At 42.7% G+C, this 25562-nt stretch overlaps 2 protein-coding genes across 3 annotated transcripts in view; both read right to left on the bottom strand.

Annotated features, from left to right (window-relative positions):
- Nucleotides 1–7189: 7189 nt before the first annotated feature.
- Nucleotides 7190–13253, bottom strand: LOC307264470 (biotinidase-like; the record flags this gene model as incomplete). Its single annotated transcript, XM_080045885.1, has 6 exons — nucleotides 7190–8350; nucleotides 9783–10379; nucleotides 10491–10668; nucleotides 11714–11865; nucleotides 12333–12482; nucleotides 13047–13253. The coding sequence occupies 6 exons, from the start codon at nucleotides 13251–13253 to the stop codon at nucleotides 8057–8059; spliced, it is 1578 nt and encodes a 525-aa protein (XP_079902011.1). The 3' UTR covers nucleotides 7190–8056.
- Nucleotides 13254–15004: 1751 nt separating this feature from the next.
- The window catches only part of snx13 (sorting nexin 13), a 26356-nt gene continuing 15798 nt past the window's right edge, over nucleotides 15005–25562 (bottom strand). The window contains exons 11-25 of one of the 2 annotated variants that reach the window (XM_080045925.1): nucleotides 25223–25311; nucleotides 24921–25020; nucleotides 24117–24310; nucleotides 23693–23797; nucleotides 23320–23490; nucleotides 23126–23195; nucleotides 22333–22475; nucleotides 21888–21995; nucleotides 21670–21780; nucleotides 21338–21499; nucleotides 21052–21123; nucleotides 19100–19245; nucleotides 18785–18853; nucleotides 18566–18678; nucleotides 15005–17889 (exon numbers count right to left, since the gene is read on the bottom strand). In XM_080045925.1, coding sequence (XP_079902051.1) covers nucleotides 17654–17889; nucleotides 18566–18678; nucleotides 18785–18853; nucleotides 19100–19245; nucleotides 21052–21123; nucleotides 21338–21499; nucleotides 21670–21780; nucleotides 21888–21995; nucleotides 22333–22475; nucleotides 23126–23195; nucleotides 23320–23490; nucleotides 23693–23797; nucleotides 24117–24310; nucleotides 24921–25020; nucleotides 25223–25311 — 1889 coding nt within the window. In that variant the 3' untranslated portion in view covers nucleotides 15005–17653. Of the gene's footprint in view, nucleotides 17890–18565; nucleotides 18679–18784; nucleotides 18854–19099; nucleotides 19246–21051; nucleotides 21124–21337; nucleotides 21500–21669; nucleotides 21781–21887; nucleotides 21996–22332; nucleotides 22512–23125; nucleotides 23196–23319; nucleotides 23491–23692; nucleotides 23798–24116; nucleotides 24311–24920; nucleotides 25021–25222; nucleotides 25312–25562 lie in introns of both variants that reach the window. The other variant, XM_080045924.1, reaches the window with a different exon arrangement.

Genomic DNA, 25562 nt, shown 5'->3' on the forward strand with positions numbered 1-25562 from the left:
TCATCCAGAGGCAAAGGGGCTCCTTACATATTGTTAAACAAAAGTAGATCACCTGAATATTTAAAAGGAGGTCTTCTGTTCACTGGTCCCATGCTGCCGTTTGGTTCATTACATGATTGACACTTCACTTCTTGGATTTCAGTACACTGGACACCACAGTCCACTAGATGGGCCTTTGACGGAGACACTTCAGCTATCTTCTGGTCAGTCGATGGGACACACAGATTCTGGTTTCCATTGACTTGTCCATTCCCACATGGCCCATCCTCTACTTCTATGTCCATTCCATTCTTTACAATCAGATGGCCTGTAGGAGAGGTCTTCTCTGAAGAACGGTTCAAGACGAGAGTTTTTTCCTGTTCAGGAGTGTGGGTGCTTTGCTCCTGTTGCTCATCTATAATGAGAGATTCCTGGTTTGAGCCTTCAAAAGGCTCTGGTTCAGTAGACCCGGCCATGTCCTCTTCAGTGGCGGTGGATAAAATCAGTTTACTTGGCATATGACAAGGTGGGGAAGTTAAGGGATCCTTTTGTGAAGGAGCCATGCTCTGGCCAGGCCTCGGTTCCCTCCTTTCAGAGGCATCCATTTCGGTCTCCGTTTCTGGCTTCTTTGCTGCCGTTGGTTTCTCAGCTGGGGTGCTGTAGATCAGCCAACTGTCTGACATTGAAACATAGTCAGAAGGGGAAATCCTGCGACTCCGACTCAGTCCCTCAATAGGTCTAATATTTTGGTTTGTCGGAGTAACATTGCCAGCTTCCTCCGTCATCTCTACGATTACCTCAGGATCAAACACGCCATTCTGCTGCAGCCAATCCTTAGTGGGGAAGAAGGGGGATAGGGCCTCCACAGACCAAACAGACTCATTCATTCTTCTCTTCATCTGACTGTGATTTAAATAAATTTCATAGGGAATGATCTCTGTAGTGTCGTGTGGATTTGTCTCATTTTCAGGGAGCTTCTGGGAATCATTCAGGGAAAGCAGCAGTTCATCCCTGGTGGGTGGACTGTGCCTTGGAGAGCCAACCGAAGCCTCTCTTCTGGACTCTGAGAGATATTCTTGAACAGCGTAAGGCAGTTTAAGAATCTTGAAAAGGGTTTCAGTATTCTTAGAACTGAAGTTACCCTCAGAATCGTCATTAGCGTATTCACCGTCCGCCACCACTTGACCATTCTCTGGACTCTGGAAAACAGACTTTTCATTCTCCACTTCAGTGTCATAAGATGGCAGATTGTGGTCATTGTGAGGCAGCCCTGCGTCGGCCATCTTCAGCCTCATTGCCTGTGGTGTGCCCCCACCCCAACTCATCAGGATGTCAGGAACAGAGACACGCCTCTCTTTGACAACCTCATCCTCTTGTTGAGAAGAACTACACACAGGAACCATGCCATCTGGAGAATTCACTGACCACATATTGCAGTGAACGTTTCTACAAGGGGGAACATTCTCCTGAACAATACCGCGTTTGTCGCTTGACTGCGTTCCTTCGGTACATGATTGGACGGCCTTTTCCCTTGTAGGATGTAGAATGATAAAGTCATGTTTGCTAATTGCATTAGCGTCGGGTGAGGTGTAGTGCCCAACTTCAGCAGAGCCTTGTTTTTGTGAGCCAGAGCTTGAGGAGGATGGAGAGTTTGCGGCGGTTCCTTGCCCAGAATCTGCACCGACGAGTGGGCTTCCCTCAGCGTAACCTCCTACACCCCTCTGTGTGGGTTCAGTTTGGACCTCACAGTTCACAGTCTCTCGAACAGGGCCAGTATGAGCCGGTCGAATTCTGTGGGCCTGGTTTGGGTGGTGGTAGGCCGGGACCTGGGGGTGAACAAAGCGCCTGTAATCCACTGGTTGCATATGAGGGTGGGGCAAAATGTAGGCTGGATGCTCCATGTAGGGGGGAGGAGGGAATGGAGGCATGACCATACCATAGCCTGGGGGAAAGAACAAATAAACCAAGTTTAAAAATACTTTCAGTGATAAACTCCAATAACTACTAGCTTACATTAACAGCACCCATGTATATATCATTTGTAGATCAAGTGCACAAACAAGACTTAGTTGTTTTCAGAGGGTTGTACTGGAAAAGCAAGATGTCATGTAGATGGCAAATGCTTGTTGTCAAAATCAGTGATCATCACAATCCAAACATACCGTGTGAGAAAAGAATCCGTGTTAATACACAGTCTAGGCTCCGTTACCAGGGGCCTGTTGCATACAAGTGGAAGAAAGATATCCAGGATGATTGATAAAGCAAGCCTTGACAAAGTCTAGCCTGGGCACTTTGGATTAGTCAGTTGCATAAATGATGAAAAGGGGCTGCTTCGTCAAGCCAGGTGTAAATTCTGTTAATTGCCAGCCCACAACTTTCAGAAGTAGACCCAGCGATCGAACACAGATTTACTGATGTAAAAATGGAAAAGACGACCCATTTTCCCACAATGCCTTGCTAGTTTAAACCATAAGTGAGGGGGCTGTTCATTTCATAGAGGAGCTGTATTATCTGCCAAATGATCTTGATGCCCCTGTATTGATTAATGCTAAAATAGTTTACAGTGAGCAGTCTGCAGGTGCATCTCAAAAAAAGAATATCGGGGGCGCCCTTAGCTCAGTTGGTAGGGCGTCCCCCCATGGGCCTCGTCCAGCAGCGGACCCGGGTTCGATTCCAGCCCGCGGTCGTTCTCTGCATGTCACTCCCCTCTCTGCCCCATTCCAACTCTGTCTCTACACTATCAATAAAGCATAAAAATGCAAAAAAAATAAAAATAAAATCATGGAAAGTCCATACAAAAAGTGTAACTCATTCATTACACAAAGTGAAATATGTCAGGCCTTTTTTTGGATGATTGATTGATCATTGAATAAAAAAAATCCAGTATCTCAATATTAGAATATTACATAAAACAAATCAAAAAAAGGATTTATAATACATAAATGTCGACCTTCTGAAAAGTATGTTTATTCTGGATTAATTTCACTTCATGTGTAATGAATCTAGAATATATTTAAATTTCACTTTTTGAATTAAATGACCAAAAAAAGGAACTTTTCATTGATATTCAATTTTGTTTTAGACACACCTGTATATGGCTATAAGTACAAAGGGAATTTATTCGACCCACATTTGCAACGTCATCTGCCATCGATAATCAATTGTATAAATATAGCCTGCAATATGAACAGACTATCACATAAATTATTATAATTTATATAATAATTTCATCTTAATCTAATTATAATTAAGTTAATTATAAATTGTTCAGGTTAAATAAACAAAAAAGGAAGAACTATTTCACTAAATGACAATGCAGTCTTTTATGTGGTACTTTAAACACCCACAAGGCCAACACCATATTGAAGTTTGCAGACGACACTATGGTGGTAGGCAGGATCTCAGGCAACAACGAGACTGCCTACAGGACAGAGGTGGAGAACCTGGTGAGCTGGAGCCGAGAGAACAACCTGATCCTCAACGCGGCTAAAACAAAGGAGATGATCCTGGACTTCAGGAGGAAGACGAAGCCCTTTGTCCATCACCCCATCACCATCGACGGCGAGACAGTGGAGGTCGTGCAGAACATCAGGTACCTCGGAGTCATCATCAGCCACGACCTGACTTGGACCGTCAACACCACCGCGACGGCCAAGAAAGGATTACAAAGGCTTCATTTCCTGAGGTGCTTGAAGAGGGCACGTCTCCCACAGAAGCTGCTGGTGAGCTTTTACAGGTCAGCCATCGAGTCGGTCCTCACATACTGCATCACTGCATGGTACTCTGGCTGCACCACAGACAACAGAAAAGCTCTCCAGCGCATCATCAAGACCGCTGAGAGGATCACCGGCACCCAGCTCCCCAGATGTCTACCTGACCCGCTGTACTCGGAGGGTCAGGGGCATCCTCAGAGACAACACAAACCCTGGACACTGCCTCTTCACTCTCCTGCCCTCAGGAAGACGTTACAGGACACTGCCTGCCGGCACCACAAGACTCCAAAACAGTTTCTACCACAGAGCTGTGACATTAGTAAACTCCACTCCCACTCTAATGCCACACTGACACTCCCCATCTCATACACACACGATTGCACTAGGACTCTTTAAAACATTTTATTTATTTATATATATATAGGGGAAGGTGGGGTGATTTGTGCAACTTTTTACTCAAAGTGATTTTAAAGTGAGGCCTTGACAGTTATGTCTCCAACTCAAATATGTACATATATTTCAGGATGTTGTGCATCCCTGGCAATAAAAACTTTGGATCTGGAATAAACTGTTTAAGAAATATAGCTTTCGGAAAAAAAGTTGTCTTGTCGCACAAATCACCCCACTACGTGGGGTGATTTGTGCGTCATTGTGTCACAATGACAAAGTCACCATCATCATCTTTCTGGCCATCTGAACTCTCATCAGTGGTGTTGTTAAGTGGAATTGAGATGTCACTCTCTTCTGAGCTACTGTAGACAATCACTTTCTTTTGGTGACCAGCGTATACAGCCATGCCACTGGCACAACTCTCAGAAATGTACTTTGCACTAGTTGCTCCGTGCTTGTGGAACCAACTGCCACCTGACAAATGTGATTCCCCCTACATTTCTGCCTTTAAATCAAGGCTCAAAACCCATATGTACACCCTGGTGTTTCCTCCCCATTAACCTCTGCACTACTTACTTACCTCTGCACTACTATCTGTGTTTATGTGGATGTATGGGCTTTACGTCTTTTATTTTGGTTATTGTTATTTTACCTTCATTGTTTACCTACTGAATGCACTATGTACAGCACTTTGGACAGTGCAAACTGTCATAAATGTGCTTTTATAAATACATTTTACTTACTTACTTACTTATAACTCACCCAGGCCCTTGCGCACAAATCACCCCATCCCCAGAATTTTGGATAATAGGCATGATGCAGCAATTTAGGGTTGACATTGTGCTAATTATATAGACTCAAAGTGTAGCATACCAAAGCACTAAAACATGTGTCAAATGTTTTCAAACGTGTCTATAATTGTTCAGACACAATAATCAAAAAACCTTGATCATGGAAATTTTACTTTGAAAGGCAAAACACAGTTTTTTGAGCTTAAATGTGCTTATATCTTATTCCTTGTGTCTCCCTTCTTTACAGGATGAGTCAAATGGATGGCTCTTCTTAAATATGTGGTCACATTTCCAATTTCTTCCACGGTTTTCTAGAAACAATGGGTTTTGCAACTTCCAAAATGCACAAATCACCCCACCTTCCCCTATATATATATATATATATATATATATATATATATATATATATATATATATATATATATATATATATATATATATATATATATATATATATATATATATATATATATATATATATATATATAAGGGGGACTAGGTTTTTCAATCAGATTGCTAGTCAAACTGGAAATGTCTCCGTTTTCCCCCTTTTCGGGGGATGTTCCTCGTTTTGATCTCGGACGTCTGGTTACTTACAGCATATCAGCATCTTCTATGACTGTTAAGCCCACTATGAATATTAAAACATGTCTATAGGGCATACCCCCGGACCCCCTAGAACAGGGGTCTCCAACAGGTCGATCGCGAGCTACCGGTAGCTCGCGGGCGGGTTTTCAGTAGCTCGCCTGATAGGTTGACCGACTTGTAAAAAAAAAAAAAAATTTTTTTTTTTTTTTTTTACAAGTTAAAAATCTGATCAAGGTAAATGCACCTCTTCCCATGGTCAAAACTTTGCGATTTGCGGTAAATAAATGTTCACATGTGTCTCAAAGCGTTTCTCTATCAGCTGGTGTGCGTGCTGCTCTGCGGCTTTGCATGCGGCCATGCATAACTACGGCATGCACTGTCTTTGACTTTTGCATAAATGTATTTAATCATTTTAAGGGGAAAACACATTGTATTTAGTTATTTGTAAAACAGCCTGCTATAGTAGCCATACAAGATTTATTTTCTGAATTTCAATGCTGCTTTATTTTTACGTTTTAAATTGGGAAATACATGTTCCAAAACGACCAATAACCTCTGTATTTAAAAAGAAATCAAGCAAGTAGGCTAATAATAACCATTAATGAATTATAGCCTATCGCATCACAGTAGGCCTAATTGTCCACAATAATCTCACAACAGCCCCTATCTAAAAAGGAACTTTAAAAATGTACAACTGTAAGGTCAGTTGTCTGTTTTATTCAAATAAGCAGTTGTTTATTTCTGTAGTGTGTATTGGCATCTTTGAGCAAAATACCCCCAAAATTTTCGGCGCGCCGCGTTGCGCCGCGCCTCCTCCACACCTGGGTGGTGACCACCTTGACTAAGACATTTCCTGGGGGAAACACTGTTGCGTCACAATAAGAAGTGTAATACAGACATTGATGTCAATTTTCACTGATATGTGGCCCACAAAAAGTGTAAAGTAATGTGTTCTTGGACCTTTGATGGGAAATTATTTATGATAAGCATTGGGTATTGCAGTTTCACACATGTACAAACAGAAGCTTAATTCATTTGATGTGTGCTATGTAAATAAATATAAGCGATTTGATACAAGTAGCTCTTGGCCACTTTAATTTTTTCAAAGTAGCTCTCAGTTGAAAAAAGGTTGGAGACCCCTGCCCTAGAAGGTCCTGAGTCCCCACCACAGTCTCCCAAATTCCCATGAGAAATACTGTATTACCTTAAAATTATTTGTTTATTAATCAAAACAAATATTGCACATTTTGTGTTGTAAGACGGCCACTCAGGGGGCCTATACGCAACCTCTCGCCCCAGGGCCTGATGGCAGGTTGAGGCGGGCCTGGCAATATGGGTTCATGCAGTTATGCAAGGTACACCAACTTATATTGTACATATAAACAATGATCAATATATGTTTAGATAAATGTATGTTTTCCATTTTTATATTAGGTAGATCTTCTTGACTTGGTCATTTTAAAAGTAGCTCACAAGCTGAAAAAGTGTGGGCACCCCTGGGTTAGGCCTACTAGGTTTCCTTTGGCCGTTTGCAGAATAGAGCTTTATCACTGCACTATAGACGTTATAGCGACACACTGGCAAAAGCACAACATAAACAAAATCTTTTATTTTGAAAATACTACGACCGGAAACATATTACACACCTGACACTGAACTTCAAACCGCTGACCTTTCTGCATCAAAGTGTATCCGAGCTAAATGTTATTTTATTTTATTTTTGGTCATTCATTCACACCCGTTTGTATTGTGAACTCCCCCAAAATTGTTTCCCATTAGGTTCTACATTGTTATTTTCCATAGCATACCTTTTTGTTTCCCTGGGGAATAATTTGGCGTTGCGGTTGCACCTGTGTGTCCAGGGGCCTCTCCGAATAGTCCAATCTCTTAACCTATAAACCTCCTTTCCTATACCTTAACCCGTAAACGTCATCGGGGTTAAGGAGAGATGAAACGTGCTTGCTATCGAACATAGGAAAAGACAGCACTGTTTCAAATGAATTCAACTCCACTTTTCCTAACCGACGTCATTGCGCAACGGCGAGTATTGCTGACGTGAGTCACTAGCGTGGCCTGTTGCTTAAAATCTTGCCTGAATCTCCTTTCCTTTCGCATAGGTTGGTCTGGAGTAACCTATGCTAAAGGAGGGTTAAAGGATGAATCGAGGCTCCTTTCCTATGCCTTTCCTAAGCATTTTGAGAATTCGAATCACCTACCCGCCGAGTACTTCCGGGTCATCTCGATAGGAAAGGAAACTTCCTATGCAAAAAAGACTATTCGGAAAGGCCCCAGTAGGCCTACGCAAGCTGAATCTCAATCCAGGGGTTGCAGCCTAGGAAGGCTGCATTTGAAGACCGATTGCGTCATAGCGGCACGCAAAGACTTGTTCCATTAGCAAGGCTCCTATCCTATGCAGCCGAGAAATGCAGCCTTCGTTTCACGGTTTTGAAGTCTGCAACAGATGGATCCTTCGCGGCCCAACATATTGATGATTGATGATCCCTAATGGTTCTGGTATAGTAATACACATATTCTAATTGGCTGAAAAAAAAAAATACATTTTCTTCACTTTTGTTTGGGTGGGCAAGGGTAAGGCTAAGCCCACCCAAATCGCCGGCCCCGATTGTCTAGGTGATACATTCGTCCATACAGACAGGCAGTGACCAGCCCAGCCGTCATGTTTGAGTGTTTCATGGTCACTCTGCCGTCTGCCCCTCTCTCCAGACGCTCTGGCTGCTCCAGGATCAGCTGGCTCGCCAAAACTGATGGGTACACATATTTAGTCGCAAACTTCCCCTCCAACACAAAATCCATCTTAGTCTCAGCTTCTTCCACTTCCTGTCCACAGGAACTGGTGTCCAACCCTTCACAGCGGACTATAGCACACACCTGCAACAGAGACATAACAAGTAACAAGGGTCATATTACGCTGATTTTGAAGGGCACTTATAGAAAAATAACTTTTTCATGTTTTTTCAACATAGATAGCCTATGGGTCCCTCATTGTGTCTAGAGCGTTGGTTCTCAAAGTGCGGCCCACACAAACATATCTGGCGGCCCGCATTGAATTATTAATCATTTACTAAAAAATAACAAGAGCCTCCAAAAAAATATATTTTTTTTTTTATATATCTTTTTTTATAGGCCTATCAATATTGAAACGAACGGAGGGGATGTGTGATCAGGGTGGATTAGATTGTGTCAAGTGTCTAAGGATGAATGCTAACATTATCTGGTTTCTAACTTTTGCCTTAAGTTACAGTTTAGCTAACAAGCTAACGTTAGCTGGCACCTGATAGCCATGGGCTTAGCTGGCTGCTGATAGCCCACCCTGTTAATTTTCAGTGTAAAGTTTAATAATAGTTAACACTGCTTCTGCATCATGAGTAGGCTAGTGAGTCCTACAAAAAAACACTCCAAAATGTGATACGTTTCCAATGTGCAAAAAGTTTTAAACAAAGCAGTAAACAATATTTGAATGCAACAGAGAATGCCTCGGTGCATTACTGATTTATATTCCATTAGATTTGCGTCACTGGAAGCTAGTTGTCTTCTCTTTAACATGTCCACCATAAATAAATACAGAAGGCACAAATTACTGCATAAAACCGAACCAGAATGCACAAAACTAAGTGTTTGAACCTCACATTTTTCTGGACCCCGCCTATAATGTCCCCCCCACCTCCCCAAATGTTGAAATTAAATCTAGCCCGTCATTTATTAATTAAAATGTGTTTATCCACATCAGTGGATGCAGACCGACACATATAAAAAGTGAAGATGCAACCTGATCATTAAAAGTATTACAAATGGGATTTTTTTTTATGTTTTCCCCCTTTGCTTCACTTCGGCTGAGTCAAATGTTGGGTTCCTTAATTAGCCCTCAGCTATCAAAACTTTGAGAACCCCTGGTCTACAAACCAAATTATGAGAAAAACTACCCTCTCTCTTATTCTCCACCTCTCTGAAAACCAGTGTTCTAAAAACCCAGTCAGATTGCTTCTCCATATGACATCATAAGGGGAAGCCAAGCCCCCTCATTACCAAACTAATTTAGTACTACCTCCACCTGTGATAAGCACCAGCCCACATACCCAATCAGAGCTGACTGGGATTTTTGCAAGGCGGTGCTTTAAGAGACAGGCTCTTACAGTGTTTCAGAAAGAGGGTGAAAAGAGGATATTCGACAATGGCACTGTGATACATATTACGTTTTCTTTACACCAAAACAGTTTCTAGTATAAACCCAATTTACAATTTTGAACCTGAAAATGAGCATAATATGTTACATTAAAATATCCATATATCTTCACATACATACCTGCAGGGCATAGCTTCTTCCCCTGTGTTTTCCAGCAAATGCTCCCAATGCATAGAGCTCTCTGCTGCTGCCGCCTTGTGGCAACAGCCGGTACTGCGCGTGACAGCAAAAGGTGCCATTGCACACGCTCACTTTGTCCTCCGTCTTGTTTAAGAGGACGAATGTGAATATGTCTTTCATCATGGATGACGTGAAGGTGTCGGGGGAGGAGGAAGCGCTTTCAGAAGGAGGAGAATCAAAACAAATCTCCCTGTGACAGAATGCAGAGTCTGTATTATCAAGTGTGGATGATGTGGACTCAACCTTAACTACCACCTCCTCCGTGGCCACACTCTGGCCCAGCCACAGTGGGTCTAAGACGGGCACTCTGGCCACCAACAGCCTGCCCTCCTCCGGGTCTCCTCTCAGGGCATGGTGGTAGGTGGCAGCAAAAGGCGTGTAGATCCCACTTCCTCTCATGTTCAGACTGTCTTTGCGTATGTTGGATGCCAGCAGAGTCACGTTGGCGCCCAAGCTGAAAGCCCGCTGGAACTGGATGGTGTTCAGTAAGGGGAGCTGGTTCATCCAGGCTGTGGGGAAGATCAGCTGACGCACACCCTAAGAAGTGGTCCAAGGAGGGGGGACAGAAATTTAGAAAAAAGAGAGAAGACCAAACACAGGAAAATGTAGAATTGGTACAGAATTGGTAGCGTCTAGTTCTTTGTCTACCTTCTCCACCAGGGCAACCGTGGGCTCGTAGAACAGGATGTCGAAGCAGATGAGGAGACCAAACCTCCCGGCGAAAGGCGTATCGAAGGTTATGATCTCGGGTTGCGGCGGAGTGTCAAAGGAGTCCTCAAAGTAGAGGTTCTGTTTATGGTAGCGGGCCACCAGCAAGCCATCTGAACTGTATGTGACGCAAAACGGGGGGGAAACAATTCACTTAGAATAGAAAATGATGTAGGGGAGAACGGGGTAAGTAGGCACACTTTTTACTCTAGTGAGAATTGCTCATCACCAAAACATCTTTCAATAGTCATTCCTAAATTAAATTGCCATAAATTGAAGCTTAAGGTGTTGGCTTGAAATGTGTACCCCTCACTTTTTCTATCTTATTGTAATAAAGAAGAAATTAATCAAAGACACCCTTACACATTGTGACAACCAACCCCATCAAGGGGTCGGTTGTCACACACTATGGGGTTGTTTGTCACAATGTTATCTTAATGGGAATAATCATAAAAAGAAGGAAAGAAAGTAGAACTAAATTTGAACATTTAATTGCATTGTCAAGTTGACAAATAGGCCTACATAACTTACTGTAGCCTTGGCAACTGGTCTAGTTTGGGATGCACTGGGTTGTTTTGATTTTGTTGCCCTTTTTTCTTTTGCATGCTAGCTGCCTTTTCCTGCTCTATTCTTTCCTTCTCTGGGGTGTCAGTGAGGATACAGCTTGACAATTTCTTTCATTATTGGGTTCCTTTTCCTTTTCTTGGATAACATGTGACAACCAACCCCCCAAAAAATGTGACGACCAACCCAAACTTGAATTTCTTGCTAGCATCAAGGCCAACAACCATCTGACAACTAATTAGCTTGCTAACCACAATCTAAACTATAGTTTACCCTTCACACTTTTTATGGGTAACAACTGTTTTGTTATGAACCCATTGTGTAAAAGCCTAGAAGAAAAATACTGAGGAGCTAAATATTTTCAATTTGACATGAAAAACACAAACAGTAAAGACAGGAAGACTATGTAGGTGACCTCTGATCCCAATTCTGGATATTTACATACCAAAATTTCACACACAGCGCCTTCTGGTTCCGAGATATAACGATTGTGACAACCAACCCGTGTGACAAATTACCCCGTTCTCCCCTATTGATGAACTTGCTGGATTTAAGCTCATACAACTTTTACCGTCATTTCTTTAATGTCTACACCGCACCTGAAAACCACGTTGGTGTTGAACTGCCAGTGTCCATCGGGAGGACAGGAGGAGGAAGGATCAGTCTTCAGGGGGCAGGGCTGCAGGTCGCCCATGTTGGCCACCAGATAGAGGCTGTGACGACGGGCCATGCAGCTCAACCGCTGAAGGACCTGTGAAACACAACCCCACCATAATGTTATTTACATTTACAGATCGGTTGCATCAGTGAAGGCCGTTGACATCAGAATGCCCAATCAATTACAACATTACTATGCAAATTCAAGGGAGGGGGATTTGTTCACATTTAGAGAGCGAGTAGGCCTAGTAGTATGTGATTTTTAATATCGAATAATTCTATCAACATAAATCAAAACTAATTAATTTTTTTAGGCACCTGGAACCAAACGTTTAGGACTAGAATATGTTTGTAAACAAAACTGGGAGGCCCTGCTGCTGTTAACATCAGCAGAGAAACTGTGACTTTTAAGATAGCCTAGCTTTCTGACTTCAAACAGGGATCTGATTTTCCTGTGAGGAAAGTTTGTTTATTCAGTAACGAGAATGTACATCAGAAAATGTTCATTTCTCCAACACCACAAAAAGCAACACAGTGCACCTTTCAAGTATGACAGTTCACCTCAGTGTTGTTGTGTTTGGCCGGCTCCGTGCAGGGGTTCCATCTCTCCTGCTGGGGGTCAGGAATGGTTTCTAGGTAGCCAGAGATGCACGACCGGCTGAAGTTAAAACCCTGAAGACCATCTTCTGGAAACACCAGGATCTGGACACCCTGACCAAAGCAGTATGGAGACACGATTCCACTGTAGTCACACACAAATTCGGATAGTAAATGTAGCCTATGTCTTTGTGTGAATATTCAGAGAAATATAACCACTCGTGATGACTTTGAGACACTGACTCGTTTGCAGTAATAACCCTGCCATATCTTGATAAGAATGGCAATGTTATTCATTACTATGCTGACCGTGCTTTTTAGTTTAATGATAAAACTGATTGCTAAATGTACTTGTGTTTTGTTATGATCCAATGCTCCATGTTTTGCAATGTTTAGCCAGTGACAATGGCGACAACATCTGAGACTTTCCTGAAGGGTCCAAGGAGCAAGTTTAGAGTTCAAAATTAAAAACTATTCAACATTGTTGGACTGCTTCAAAAGGAATATATCCACAAAAAGTGACAAGAAGCTCAAAGCAGTGTGTAGAGAGAGACTGCTGTGCTCGCTAGGGTAAGAGGAAGAGTGTCCCGAAAATCTACATAGTTTTTTGTGATGTAGCAGTTTTTAACAAGAAATTAAGACCAGAAAAGTAGGATAATAGGATCTCTTTAAGCCTACCTGCTGAGCAGCGCGTGCAGCCTGCTCCTCATAGATGTCCAGGTTTTTCTGCATGTGTTGTAGGGCGGCGCAGCGAGACAGGGGCACGTGAGGCTCCGGGTTCAGGATCACGTTGTGCTCGTACACAGCAGCGACATACGATGAGTCCACGACGGGCTCTGACTGAGCGAAGGCCGTTAAGATGACAATGACAGGGAAGAAAAACATGGTGGTTGTTCCTTCCTTAGGAGACCGCTGAAAAGAAGACTGAATGCCAGTAGGGCCAGAGGGTAGACGCGTAAACAGTTTGTGTCAGCTGGTGGTCATGGTTCGCAGGTGAAGAAAATGCGAAATAGTCTTAACTGTATGGATCCACAAGGACGTATCTTGTGCTGCACCTCCGTGTTTTGCATTCTCTAACGCTTATATAGGCCTACTAGGTTTCCTTTGGCCATTTGCAGAATACAGCTTTATTATCACAGCAATACCGACACACTGGCAAAACACAACATAAACAAAAACTTTTATTTTGAAAACACGAAGACCGGATCCAATAGACACCTGACACGGAACTACTTCAAACAGCTGACCTTTCTGCAGCAAAGCATGAGCGAGACCTAAGAAAATCGGTTGATAGTAACCTTGTCCTTCACGAGGAGTAACCTAAGAGTTTCAAAAACAGCTTATTCATTCATTATTTCCCCACGTTTGTCTGACGCACCCACTTTTCACCAGGAAGCGCATTAGCATAAGCACGCACGCACCTTGCAGTACAATGTCAACAGCACCAGAAGTACCACCACCAACAGCAGCAGCAGTAGCTGCCCCCGTTTCAAAAAGCAGCGAGATGTTTAAGAGCTGCTGGAGCTGCCGGGTGATCTCCGGAGGCGGTATGGTCCTTGCCGGAGCGTATGTGTTTAACGCGGCCCGCAGAGTGATGCGACAAGGCGGAACCACCTCCATGGGGACAGTGGCACAGATTACATTTGCTGCCTGTAAGTAATATACAATACTCTGACGTGTTAGGCAAAAGCAGAGGCAGACTTAACGTTAGGCAATGGTTAGGAAATTGCCTGGGGCCCCAAGTTACCAAGGTCCCAAAATGCCTCAAAAACCTATGGTTGATATAATTTCCCCAAATTGTCTATGGTGATGGTTTTCTTCTATCTTAGGTCAAATGTTTTTTGTTTAAGAGGTAGACCGATTAATTGGTCTGCTGATTAAAGGTGGAGTCGGTAGTTCTGGAGAATGAATGTTATCAAAATCATGTTGGTCAAAATGAATGAATACCTCCTCACAATCCCCTACCTGTCTATGTGTGTTCGCTGAAAGAAATCCAGTGTTAAAGACAGGTAACACATCACACAAACTGGTATGTAAACAAAGAGGGCCCACCATAGCTAGCAGCATACCCGTTTATTAACACTGGATTTGTTATCAGTGCACACACAGTGAGCTAGACAGACAGACCGGTATCAGACCATTCATAACGTAACATAACCAGTTATCTTGTTTTGATTGAATCACATGTAGAGCTGCAACGATTAATCGACGAATCGATTAATAAAATAATCGCCAACTATTTTGATAATCGATTAATCATTGAGTGATTTTTTTTTAATAAAAAATGTCCAAATTCTCTGATTTCAGCTTCTCAAATGTGAATATTTTCTGGTTTCTTTAATCCTATTATGAAGTAAACTGAAATATCTGTGTGTTTTGGACATAACAATACATTTGAGGACGTCAACATGGGCTTTGGAAAATGTATCAACATTTTCTGACATTTTACAGACCAAAACACTAATCGCTTAATAATCGATTAATCAAGAAAATAATCGACAGATTAATCGATTATCAAAATAATCGTTAGTTGCAGCCCTAATCACATGTGTTTGTCCCACAGGTGTGGCTGCGTGGGGATTGGTCATCATTGCTGACCCGGTGGGGAAAATGCAGAAGAAGACCACATGAAAGCTTTTGGGAAACTGCCGACCGTGTGACTAAACGCTTAGAATGGACTGCGTGGTGTTTTGCAGATGTTCATGGACAACGTGACTCCAATCCCAAAGAAACTGCTTTTGAGTCTGTGGAAATAGAATGTTGTGTGGACTATTATACTAGCATATACTGCTCATTTGGACAGTAACGGGTACACTTCCTACATTTTTTGCTTCATATTCATCAACGCCCTTAGATTGATGGCTACTATATGGCACCCTGCTATGTAAAACAATTAAATAAATGCAGCAAACATACTGAAGACAGCATACACAGTGTGGGTCAGTTAGTCTGAGTTACCTTTTATTAGTGTTATACTGATCTGAGCACAATTGCTCAAGAGGAAGAGTTTGATAAGCATGATGCAAAAAAACACCCTAAAGTCATTTTCAGTCGCGTAAAATGATCATGACATTCTGATTTGATTTTTTTTTTAGGTTAGAAAGAAAAATATGAAAATAGAGTTGACAGTACATTTAGGCACACTATTAACACATACTGTACACAGATATGCACACATTTCATTATCATAGATTATCATAAATACTGGGGTTAAAAAATAAAATAAAAATACAGACAAGCCTTCCTGTATGGATAGGTGTGCAGAATGTTAAAAGGTGACTCCACCTCTGTAGGGGACAACATATGAACTTCCCAGTCAGGAGAGACTCCAGTTCATGTCCTCCTACTCAGCCAATCAGAACAGACGAGGGAGTTCCATCCAGCCAATGGGGGAGGCCATCCCACAGGTGCTACTTTAAGTGCTCATTAGCAGTGATTCCATTGGTCATAGGAAAATGGCATTCCTTCAAAACTATTGGACAGGAGGAGAGAGAGGGGGGGCAGTCGGTCCCTCCAGAACAATGAGGATATGTTCACACCCAACAGATCAGGCCTGAATGCATAAAACGCCAGTGAGGAGTTAGAAAAGAAGCTGTTGTTTGCAGCTGGCTGATGTCCTTTGCCACTGCCCAATCAATACCCAAAACACAAATTCTCTATGAGTGGTTGGGGGGATAAGTGGAAAATATCCCCACACCAAAAAAAAAAAGAAGGAAACTCAGACTTATAAAACAAGTCAGTTAAAAAAAAAGTACTTTTACAACAACGGAATGTTAAGTTGTTGGGATACGTTGAGACTTCGGTCATGTTTTCCATTATTAAAACAATAAGAAATACTTTTTTTTATCTCAATATACAATGATTCAAAATACACATGCATTAAAGAAAAAAAAATATTGCACAAAATGAAAGACATTTTCTCCGAATAAGAGTGATTTAGGGATATATCCTCATATATCTTGATTCCCTCGTAACGTTCAGTCGTGTGAAGGAGAGCTACCTTTAGCGTGCGTCTCTTGGTCAGTATATACTGTATATAGTTTTTAAGGCTGGTTCACTAGCTCACTGGCACAGGTTCTGACTGAAGAGGGTTGCATCTTAGCGCTAAACACACACACACACTAAACCATTCACACACAAATCTACACGAGCCAAATACAGAGCGGACCAGAGAGTACATTCTTTGATGGCGCGCCCTGCCTGAGCTGAGCCTCCCACAGCTGTAACACACTTCGGTGTGTGTCCTCACAGCTCCACCTTTCAGGTCATTTAAAAAAAAGGTCAACTTTGCAGTGTCTTTCCTCACATGATTGCCGATACGTAGCACAGTAATGTTCAGAGTATCCCGACACATCAGCGCAGACACAGCATGAGCTTTGGTCGTCACAGGGTAATGACAGTAGCATTAAAGGGGGTGTGGCCTTATCTTTGCGGATCATGGGTAGAACAGATGATGGAAAACATTGAAGTAAAATAAGAAAAAAAAACAAAAAAAAAAAACAGAATCATTGAGGCTGGAAAAAAGTGAGGTCAATAAAAATCTAAATCATCCTTTTCGACCCAAATTTTTTCAGTCACATTTTTTAAAACAGCGCCTTTTGGACCCAGTGCTATTGACATATTTGGTTGCTATGAAAAACAAAATATAATTTGCATGTTAGCAAGTGTGCAGCTTTTTTTTGTAGATCAAATGTCTACAGCATGAGGGTTTAAGTTTGACTACAGCTGTGTGTGTGGCCGGCTCACTCACGATGGTAAGGACTGTGCCGGCCAGAAGACAGACGCGGGAAGGTAAGGCAAGGTGTGGGTCTATGATATCTACTCCTGCAGTTTTTTAAAAACAATACAGTATTTTGCAGTCGGCTCTCTGGTACAGAGAGAAAGCAGCATTGAACTGGCCCAGGATGAAGCTAACCGCAACTAAAAAAAGGTCCATAAAGGAAGGAAGAAAAACATTTCAATAAAAGTAACCGATCGCCATGTTCAGTCTTGGTGCAAAATACAGGATTTGTGTTTGCGCATGTGTGTGTGTGAGAGGAGGGCTGAGTGTGTGTTGTTCATCCTTCAGTTTCTGTCTTGACAGAAATAATCAGCTGGATGATATTTGGAGTGTTTTCACTGAAGTGTGTGAGGGAAGTGGAAGGGCAGAAATCACACACACCCATACCTCAACATTCACATCTCCCACCCCCACACTAACTCCCCCATCCACTCTCACTTTGGGCTCTCAAGCCTGTGTGTGTCTTAGTCGGCCCCATGTCCCCGACAGCCTCCCTCCTCTCCTGTCACCTCTTGAGGGAGGAGGATTTGAGTTTCTGGCTGTATCTGTGGATGCGTGGCGAGCGGGAGTGCAGCTTGACAAAGAGCTCGGGGAACTTGTACTGGGGGAACATGGTCTCCAGGAAGCCCTCCAGGAAGACGTAGACCAGCCGGCGGTTCATGGGCTGGTACTGGAACATGTCAAAGACACGCAGGATGCCCTTTCTGGTGGTGTCCGCTCCGATGATGTGCTTCAGCTCGTCTGAGGGGAGGGAGAGAAAAACGGGAGTTGAAGATGAGTCAAGAGTGGGATCAAAATGTAATGCGCAGGACAGATTAATTATAATGCCAGGCGGTAAATATACAGAATGCTCAGTAGCGGGCTCCTAGCGTATATCTTGTATGTTAATGTGTATATGGGACCACACAGTCCCTCTCTCTTTCCTCCCCTCTCGCACTCTCTCCAGTTTGTCCATCCTTATTATTATTATTTAGTTAGAATACTTAGGTATTTTCCTAATTTGTTTATTCTATACTTATACCTAAACTTATTCGTGAATGCAAAGGTTTTATGTTGAAATGTTAATTCTAAATGTGTTGTATTAATTTAATTTTGTTTTGAATTGTTCATTTTTCTATTTGTACACTTTTGTATCTATTTCTGTTATGTGCCACCATTAATTTTTGCTTTAAAAAAAATTTGTTTGAATCATCCTATAGGGGATGGGCCATTAGTAAGCGGCCGGACACGCAAATAAAATGATTCATTCATACAGTATATCATTATCAACACTGAATCTAACTAATTACGCCTGGCTTTCTGTTCGCGTTTCGTCAGACGTGGGGTGGAGAAACGCATTATTTGCTGAATCAACAAGTAAGTCTTCTTCCTTTTGCAATCCTGGATGAAACAAGATGGCGCAGCTGTGCGTTCTCACCTGGCATGATGCCCAGCAGGCTGGTCTTGGCGGCGACTCGTGTCCTCATGCGGATGTTCTTGTCCCGACGGGGCGCCGTCTCAGCCAGAATACCGTTGGGCCAGTAGGAGTCCCTTTATGGAGAGAGAGAGAGAGTCAGAGAGAGAGAGAGATATTGGGGGGTTACCGGTTATTCTTTTGACCAATCAGTTAGTTGGAAGAAAAGGGGGAGGAACTTACCGGAACTTCTTGACGTAATCTGCCACCTGCTCCGGTGAGGTCATATAGTCCACGTGATCCACAATTTTCCTACCAAGAGAGGGCAAAGATGATTTAGGTTTTGACTTGTGTGTGTGTGTGTGTGTCCTGATGTTCTGAACATGTGTGTGTGTGTAGTTTGGGATAATTTTTAGACATAGTACTGAAACCCATCAAATAACACAACTAGATAATATACATCAACTAAACATTTCTAACTGTTTGTGTGTCTACATTTTTCGGGGCCTGTGAAGTGAATTTTTCCCCATTGTGCTCTGCGTATAGTGTGTGTCTGACCTGTTGATGGTGTCTCCATACGTGGCCCTGATGAGCTGCTGCAGCAGGTTCTTGATGTTCCTGCGCAGCCATTGGTTCTTCTCCTTCAGGTCAAACACCTCGTCCATGAGCAGCAGCATCACCCGCAGAGGGATGTTGTCATCCACCTAGGCACACGGATGATGACATGTGTTAGGACATTTTTATCTATTTACATGTATATTTTTTCCCCATTCCATCTGCAGAAAAAAATCCTGCACATAAGCTATAACTGGTGTTTAAGAGCAGGGTTTTTCCTGGCTCAGAATGGGCCTTTGGGGGGTCAGTACGCGACCGACTTTTTTTGGAGTCGCGACTATGTGCAACAGTAAAGGCAAACGGTTTGTCTATTTTAAGAGGGGTGTGGGGTTAAGGAGAGGGGAGTTTCTGTCCAGCTCAAGAGCATTTGAGTCAGCCTGTCAATCACTGCGTAACCATGGATCTCACTGACGCTTATGAAATCACAATAAACAACCTGTAGATATGAAGTCAAAATACTAATAATGACTAGGCCTACCTATTTAATACTTTAATTGTTTCTAATTGATCTAAACCATGGAAATTGCAAGAAGGTAGGGCTGCTCGATTATGAAAAAATCATAATCATGATTATTTTGAGTAATCACATTGTGTTACCACGATTATTAAAGACGGTTAATCATTGATTTAAGAACATTATGCATTTATTTTACTTTTAACAAGGTTTTTTTCTAATAAAACCATGACTTTGGACTTTAAACAAAGGCCTAATTGAACTGAAAACAGGGAGAATAGGCTAAATAAGTGAAACATATTTTTAACAATTGAATAAAATAAATATGTCAAAATAAAAATAACCAGTTGTAAATGCTGTTGATAGGGCACGTCTTTTGATAGCATTAAATGTAAGGGCATGATTTATTTATGTCAATGAGCAGGGTGGATAGGCAGTTGCATTGTAGTGTTGACAGTTGTGGTGGCAGGAGTCAAGGAGCTTTAAACTTCCTGTTTCTTATTCATTGATTGCTTGCTTGTCATAGACCACTATGATTCGACTTAAAGTGAATAAACAAATTGGTCGGGATGTTTAGAGGTGCAGATCAGGTCGTATATGCCTTTTTTCTGTCTCTGTCTCGCGCGCGGTCGCGTATGTCACGTGACTCGCGTGTCCGCGCGTGACATATATTGCACATTATTTTAGTTTGTTGTGAGTCTGAAGTGTTTTCAGACAACACATTTAGTTATACCTTTATTCTCGTCATCTAGAAGTTTTTTCAAAACACCTGGCAATGCGCAACATCTCCCTCCTACTCTCTGGACCAGCCGATAGCTAAACTATCAGGTGAGGGAGGGGCTGAGCGAGCGCACCGCTCGTCTGAAAGGGTTCGCTGCATTTAACAGCCTGCATGCCCCGGCGTGCGGAAAAATGATAGTTTAATAACGATTATTTTGTTTTCATGGTTGAGGGAAGCCGTAATAGTAATCGAAAATTAAATTCAAGTTATTGCCCAGCCCCTCAAGAAGGATGACTTAAATTGGGCTGAATTTGGTTTTAAATGGCTATATTTATTCTCAATCTTTATCATTTTGGCGCTCCTGATTTTCCTTTGGCGCTGGATAAATCCGCTTTGGCGGGCACCAACATTTTCTCTATGCAGGAAAAACCCTGAAGAGTATCTCTGCGTTCACACAACTCAAATTACGATTTAAAGGCCCGACATAATCACGGTAAGCCAGTAGGTGGCGATAATGTGCTATGTCATACACAAATGCAGAGTTTTACAAAATATCCACTTTTGGTGGAGGTTTTCAAAACACATGTCCAGTTGCGATGTTTGAGCATGAACCAATGGCAAATCACATAGAAAAATGCTACAGTTATGAAAATACCTGTGGACAAGTGGACATGGCCTGAAACCTAATGAAACAAACACCCAACATGCCCACTGACTCACGTTATCATCCAGCTGAGCAGAAACTCGACAGTGTTCCGGGTCAATGTCAGTTTTAGGGAGCATTGGAGGCACCTGGCGGGAAAAAGAGGTTGTATTAACAAACGGGATTGTGGTGGGTGTTTAGTCCACTTATTTAAACCACAGGCCAGTGAGTAGATCCAAAGCTAATAGACTGCAATGATACCCAACAGAAAAAAAACACTTCTTCACTGATAAGAAAAAAATACCACTACAACAACAATAGTTGAACTGCTACTAATCCTTGATCTGTGTGGTGGTGTGTTACCTTGAGTATGGACTGTTTAATGTCCTGACCCAGTCTCTCTGACATGCGGCCCATGTTATCAGAGACCTTGGTCATGCCCTCCGCCAGACTGTCTGGCAGGCCCTTCACTGCCTGGGACACATTTCTCATGGAGCTCCTCAGAGGATTTACAAATGTGTCTATCTGAGAGGGGGGAATAAAACAAAGGGAGAACATTAGTAGCCCTTACAGGTACACCCACATCACTGTAGTCAAGAAATACACTTCAATCTCAACTATATACATTGTATTTGTGGTGGTTAATAAATGACAAAAAAAAAGTATGTATTCTTTGTTCAATAAAATGTAGCGACCTTGCGTGCAAAGTCTCCCTTGCCCTTGTTGTAGGCCTTGTTCTCTAGGAAGTCGTAGACATAAGGAATCAGAGTGGGGCAGGCCTTCACCATCTCTGGGTTGAGCAGCAACTGGAACACAAACATGGAGAAGTTATTGATACACACTCAAAGTAGAAAATGACACGAGACAATGAAGGCGTTCCAAATTTGCCACCAAGACATAAAGCTGTTACTACCTGTAGGTAAGCATTGAGGTCTTTTTTCCTCTTCTCCAAGAAGTCTCTGTCCATGTTGTTGAAGGTCTTCTTCCCTGGCAGCTTAAGGATCGTCGTCAGGTTCTCAAACTAAAACAGAATAAATACAATACTCAAAAAAGGAGACAACCGAGCTCTCGAGTTGCTATTTTAGAACTAATAATAACGTTCTACTAGGATAGATATATTGCTGACTGAAAAACTGGTGTACAAACAAACACACACACACACACACACACACACACACACACACACACACACACACACACACACACACACACACACACACACACACACACACACACACACACACACACACACACACACACACACACACACACACACACACACACACACACACACACACACACACACACACACACACACACACACACACACACACACACACACACACACACACACACACCTGTTCAATGATCCTCATGTGGAAATCGTGGAAGTCTGAGTAGCGGCGATAGGTCTTCCAGCAGTCCTCGCTGCCGTCCTGGCTGCGTCTGAACACGGTGATGGCGTACAGCGCGTAGGTCTTACCGTGGTCGTTGCAAACACCTGCAGCACCCCAGAAGCCGGGAAGACAAGCGTCAGCTACCCCGCCAGGAAAAAAGGGGGGATGGAGGATGAAGGGAGGGAAGGAGGGAGGGTGGAAAGCAGAAAAGAAAGAAAAAGTATGCGCAGGTTCAAAATGCGAAGGAAAGGAAGGAAAAGCGTCCAAAAGGAAGAATGCAGAGCAGAGGGGATGTATGGACATGGGATAGGAAAGGCAATGGAAGGGAGGCAAGCAAGAAGGAAGAACAAAACAAGAAAAAAAAGAGTGAAGGTGATGGAATGATAGAAATAAAGAATAATGGGACAGTATGAAGTGACACAGCATAAAATAATGAATGGAGCTAGGAGGTGAATAGTCGAGGGAAAAAAACATGCAGGGAGGGACATATGGCGGCTAACACATATCCAATATAGGCTGCTCAACACATTCACAGACTCTAAAGAATACATCATTTCATTGCCAGCGACTGCTCAGTAATTGTTGTGCATATGACAATAAAACAATCTTCAATCTATCTACATAAGCAGCCAAATTCCACGCCAACTTAAATCATTGTTTTACCATATGTACGAGTAATAGTTGCCAGAATCTAGCATAAACCCCTTTAACAGAGATGGACACATTGACAGTGTGCGTGTGTGTCTGTGTGTACCTGTGTCGGAGATGAAGGCATGTAGGTGCATAGTGTCATCGTGGCAGGAGTTGACCAAGTCGTCCAAGGACTGAAATCACAAAGAAATAAGTCCTAATTGAACTAAGCTGTTACTTGCTGCTTCGCTGTGGATGATGGCCGATAAAGACCATGCCAGACTCATTGCAGTGTTAGCATGTCTGAGGAAGACTTACTAGGTTAATGCTTCCGGTTGGAGAGCCGTTGAAGGACTCTCCATCTCCGTCATCCGATCCCCTGTAGCTGGGCTCTTTCAGCATGTCCAGCTCTGCCAGCATGCGCACATAGAGAGGACTGTGCCTGAAGGACGGGTAGTAGCGCTCATCGCGTAGCATCAGGTCATACACCTGCAGAAATGGATGTGTGAAATAATATGAGTGGCAAGGCAGCACATTCAATAAACATCAAGACTAATGGGTAACACACATGCTATAAAACATGTGTAAATAAGTGACATTAGATTTCTCAGAGTATTGGCAGTCTTTGGCTCACATAGTCTTACATTCCTTCAAATACAGATAAAACTTTGCAGAAAAAAAGATTTCATACAATTCTCTGGGTTTCATCAAATATCTCCGGCGTGGGGTCGTCTTTCTGTAGCTTCTCCCTTAGTTTGTTGACGGACGCCTCGTCCACCTGCACCCTGGGAGACGCCTGTTGGGAAAAGATCAAAAGAGCTCACAGTTCACTTGTCAATTAAGTTACTTTATTAGTCAATTTACACATGGCACATTGAAATGAAGTTTTTCGCATATCCCCTCTCAAGTTAGAGCACAGGGTCAGCCAGAGCACGGCGCCCACTGGAGCAGTAGCTACCCTACAGATGCTAGGTAGATACTCTCTCAAAAGACTCATTTGCATATGCTTTTTATTTACCAATATGAAAAAAATGTACATTCTGAGAGACCAAAACATTTCTATTTTAGTGGTAAATCTCCTTTATGGCCCCCATGTGTTCATAACCTCCTCCTACCTTTTCAGAGAGGTATTGATCAAAGACCCCGAGTGCAGCGGCCTGGAGCAGCCCCTTGGTGGCGCTGGGCTGCTTCTTGCCGTCTTTCTGCCAGCTCTGCATGGCCTCCAGCTGCTGCTGTGCTGTCACCCTGTAACCCTCCACCGTGAGCCAGAAGAACAGCTCTGCCTGGGCCCCGGCCGCCAGCATATAGTCTGGATCAAAACACACACACGAGTTAGTCCAAATGGTGCCAGTTCTAATGTAGCACCTCGGGTTACACAGCGAGCGCACAAGTGCCCCTTAAAATGTGGCATGTAGGATTTTTGGCTTGTTGTGTCTAGTGATCTTGTAATTAACAACCCATCTTCTGTTTGTATTGAATATAAATCGTTTTTTTTTTGATTATCTAAACATATTTTAAAAAGTATTTTCAAATATTTAATTAAACATTTCAAGCTGCATAAATGCTACAATCACAGACGAAGCGTGATGTAATGTGACATACTGTCTTGGCTGCTGTCTCCTGTTCATTTTCCACACACAAGATATGACGCAACTTTGGTTTGGCTCCTAGTTTGCACACAGACACACACACATTCTAATCGTAATCTGATCTGTAAAGTGTGGTGACCTTTTTAAAATCTCTTGACAAGGCCATGAGGCACTGGAAAGGAGCATGACAAACGAGACGGGTCGTGGTTATAAATTTGAGAGAAATGGAATCAATATAAAAACTTTCAACAGGATTAAGGTCTTGGGACGACTACAGTGACGTTTGGCAACCCGCGGTGGTGTATGTGATGAGGGATTTTCCAGAATTACCCATGAAGAACTGCAGGGCTATGTTGTGGATGAGGATGTGATCCAGTGGGATAACACACAGCTTGCCAAAGTTGGCAGCCAGCTTCAAGGCATCCACCTCCTGCACAACACACGGAAGAAGGGATAAGGTTAAAGTCTGGTTCACAATCAGAAACCAAAACTTACAATAACTGACTTTGAGCAGCTGCAGAGGATACTTCCAGACAATGTTTTACCACCACCACTAACAAATAGTAACTAGTGTTTTCATTGGCTCTTCCAGTGTGCGCACAAATAAAGGCTGTGCAGTAGCAGTCGCTCACCTTGCCTGACTGTAGTCTCTGGATCCTGGTCTCACACACCTTCTTCACAAACAGAAGACTGTTAATCTGGTTCTTGATCACATTGATGTCTGAAAGGGCAGAGGAACAAAGAGGAGAGGAGAGTTAGCCAAACTTTATGTTATGCATGTGCTATGTGCCTTTTGTATAGGACGAATAAGTTTCATGTGTGTTGTGTGCGTGTTAAAGGTATAGTTCAGTATTTTTGGAGTGGGGTTGTATGGGGTACTTGGGCATAGTTAGTGTGTTACCTTATGGAGATGGCAGTCAGAGCAGTCACTATAAGGAGTTTAAGACAATGTTGCCTTTGCTGTAACAGAAG

Source organism: Ammodytes marinus (assembly GCF_949987685.1).
Source record: "Ammodytes marinus genome assembly, chromosome: 17".
In the NCBI taxonomy this organism is placed as follows: domain Eukaryota; kingdom Metazoa; phylum Chordata; class Actinopteri; order Uranoscopiformes; family Ammodytidae; genus Ammodytes; species Ammodytes marinus.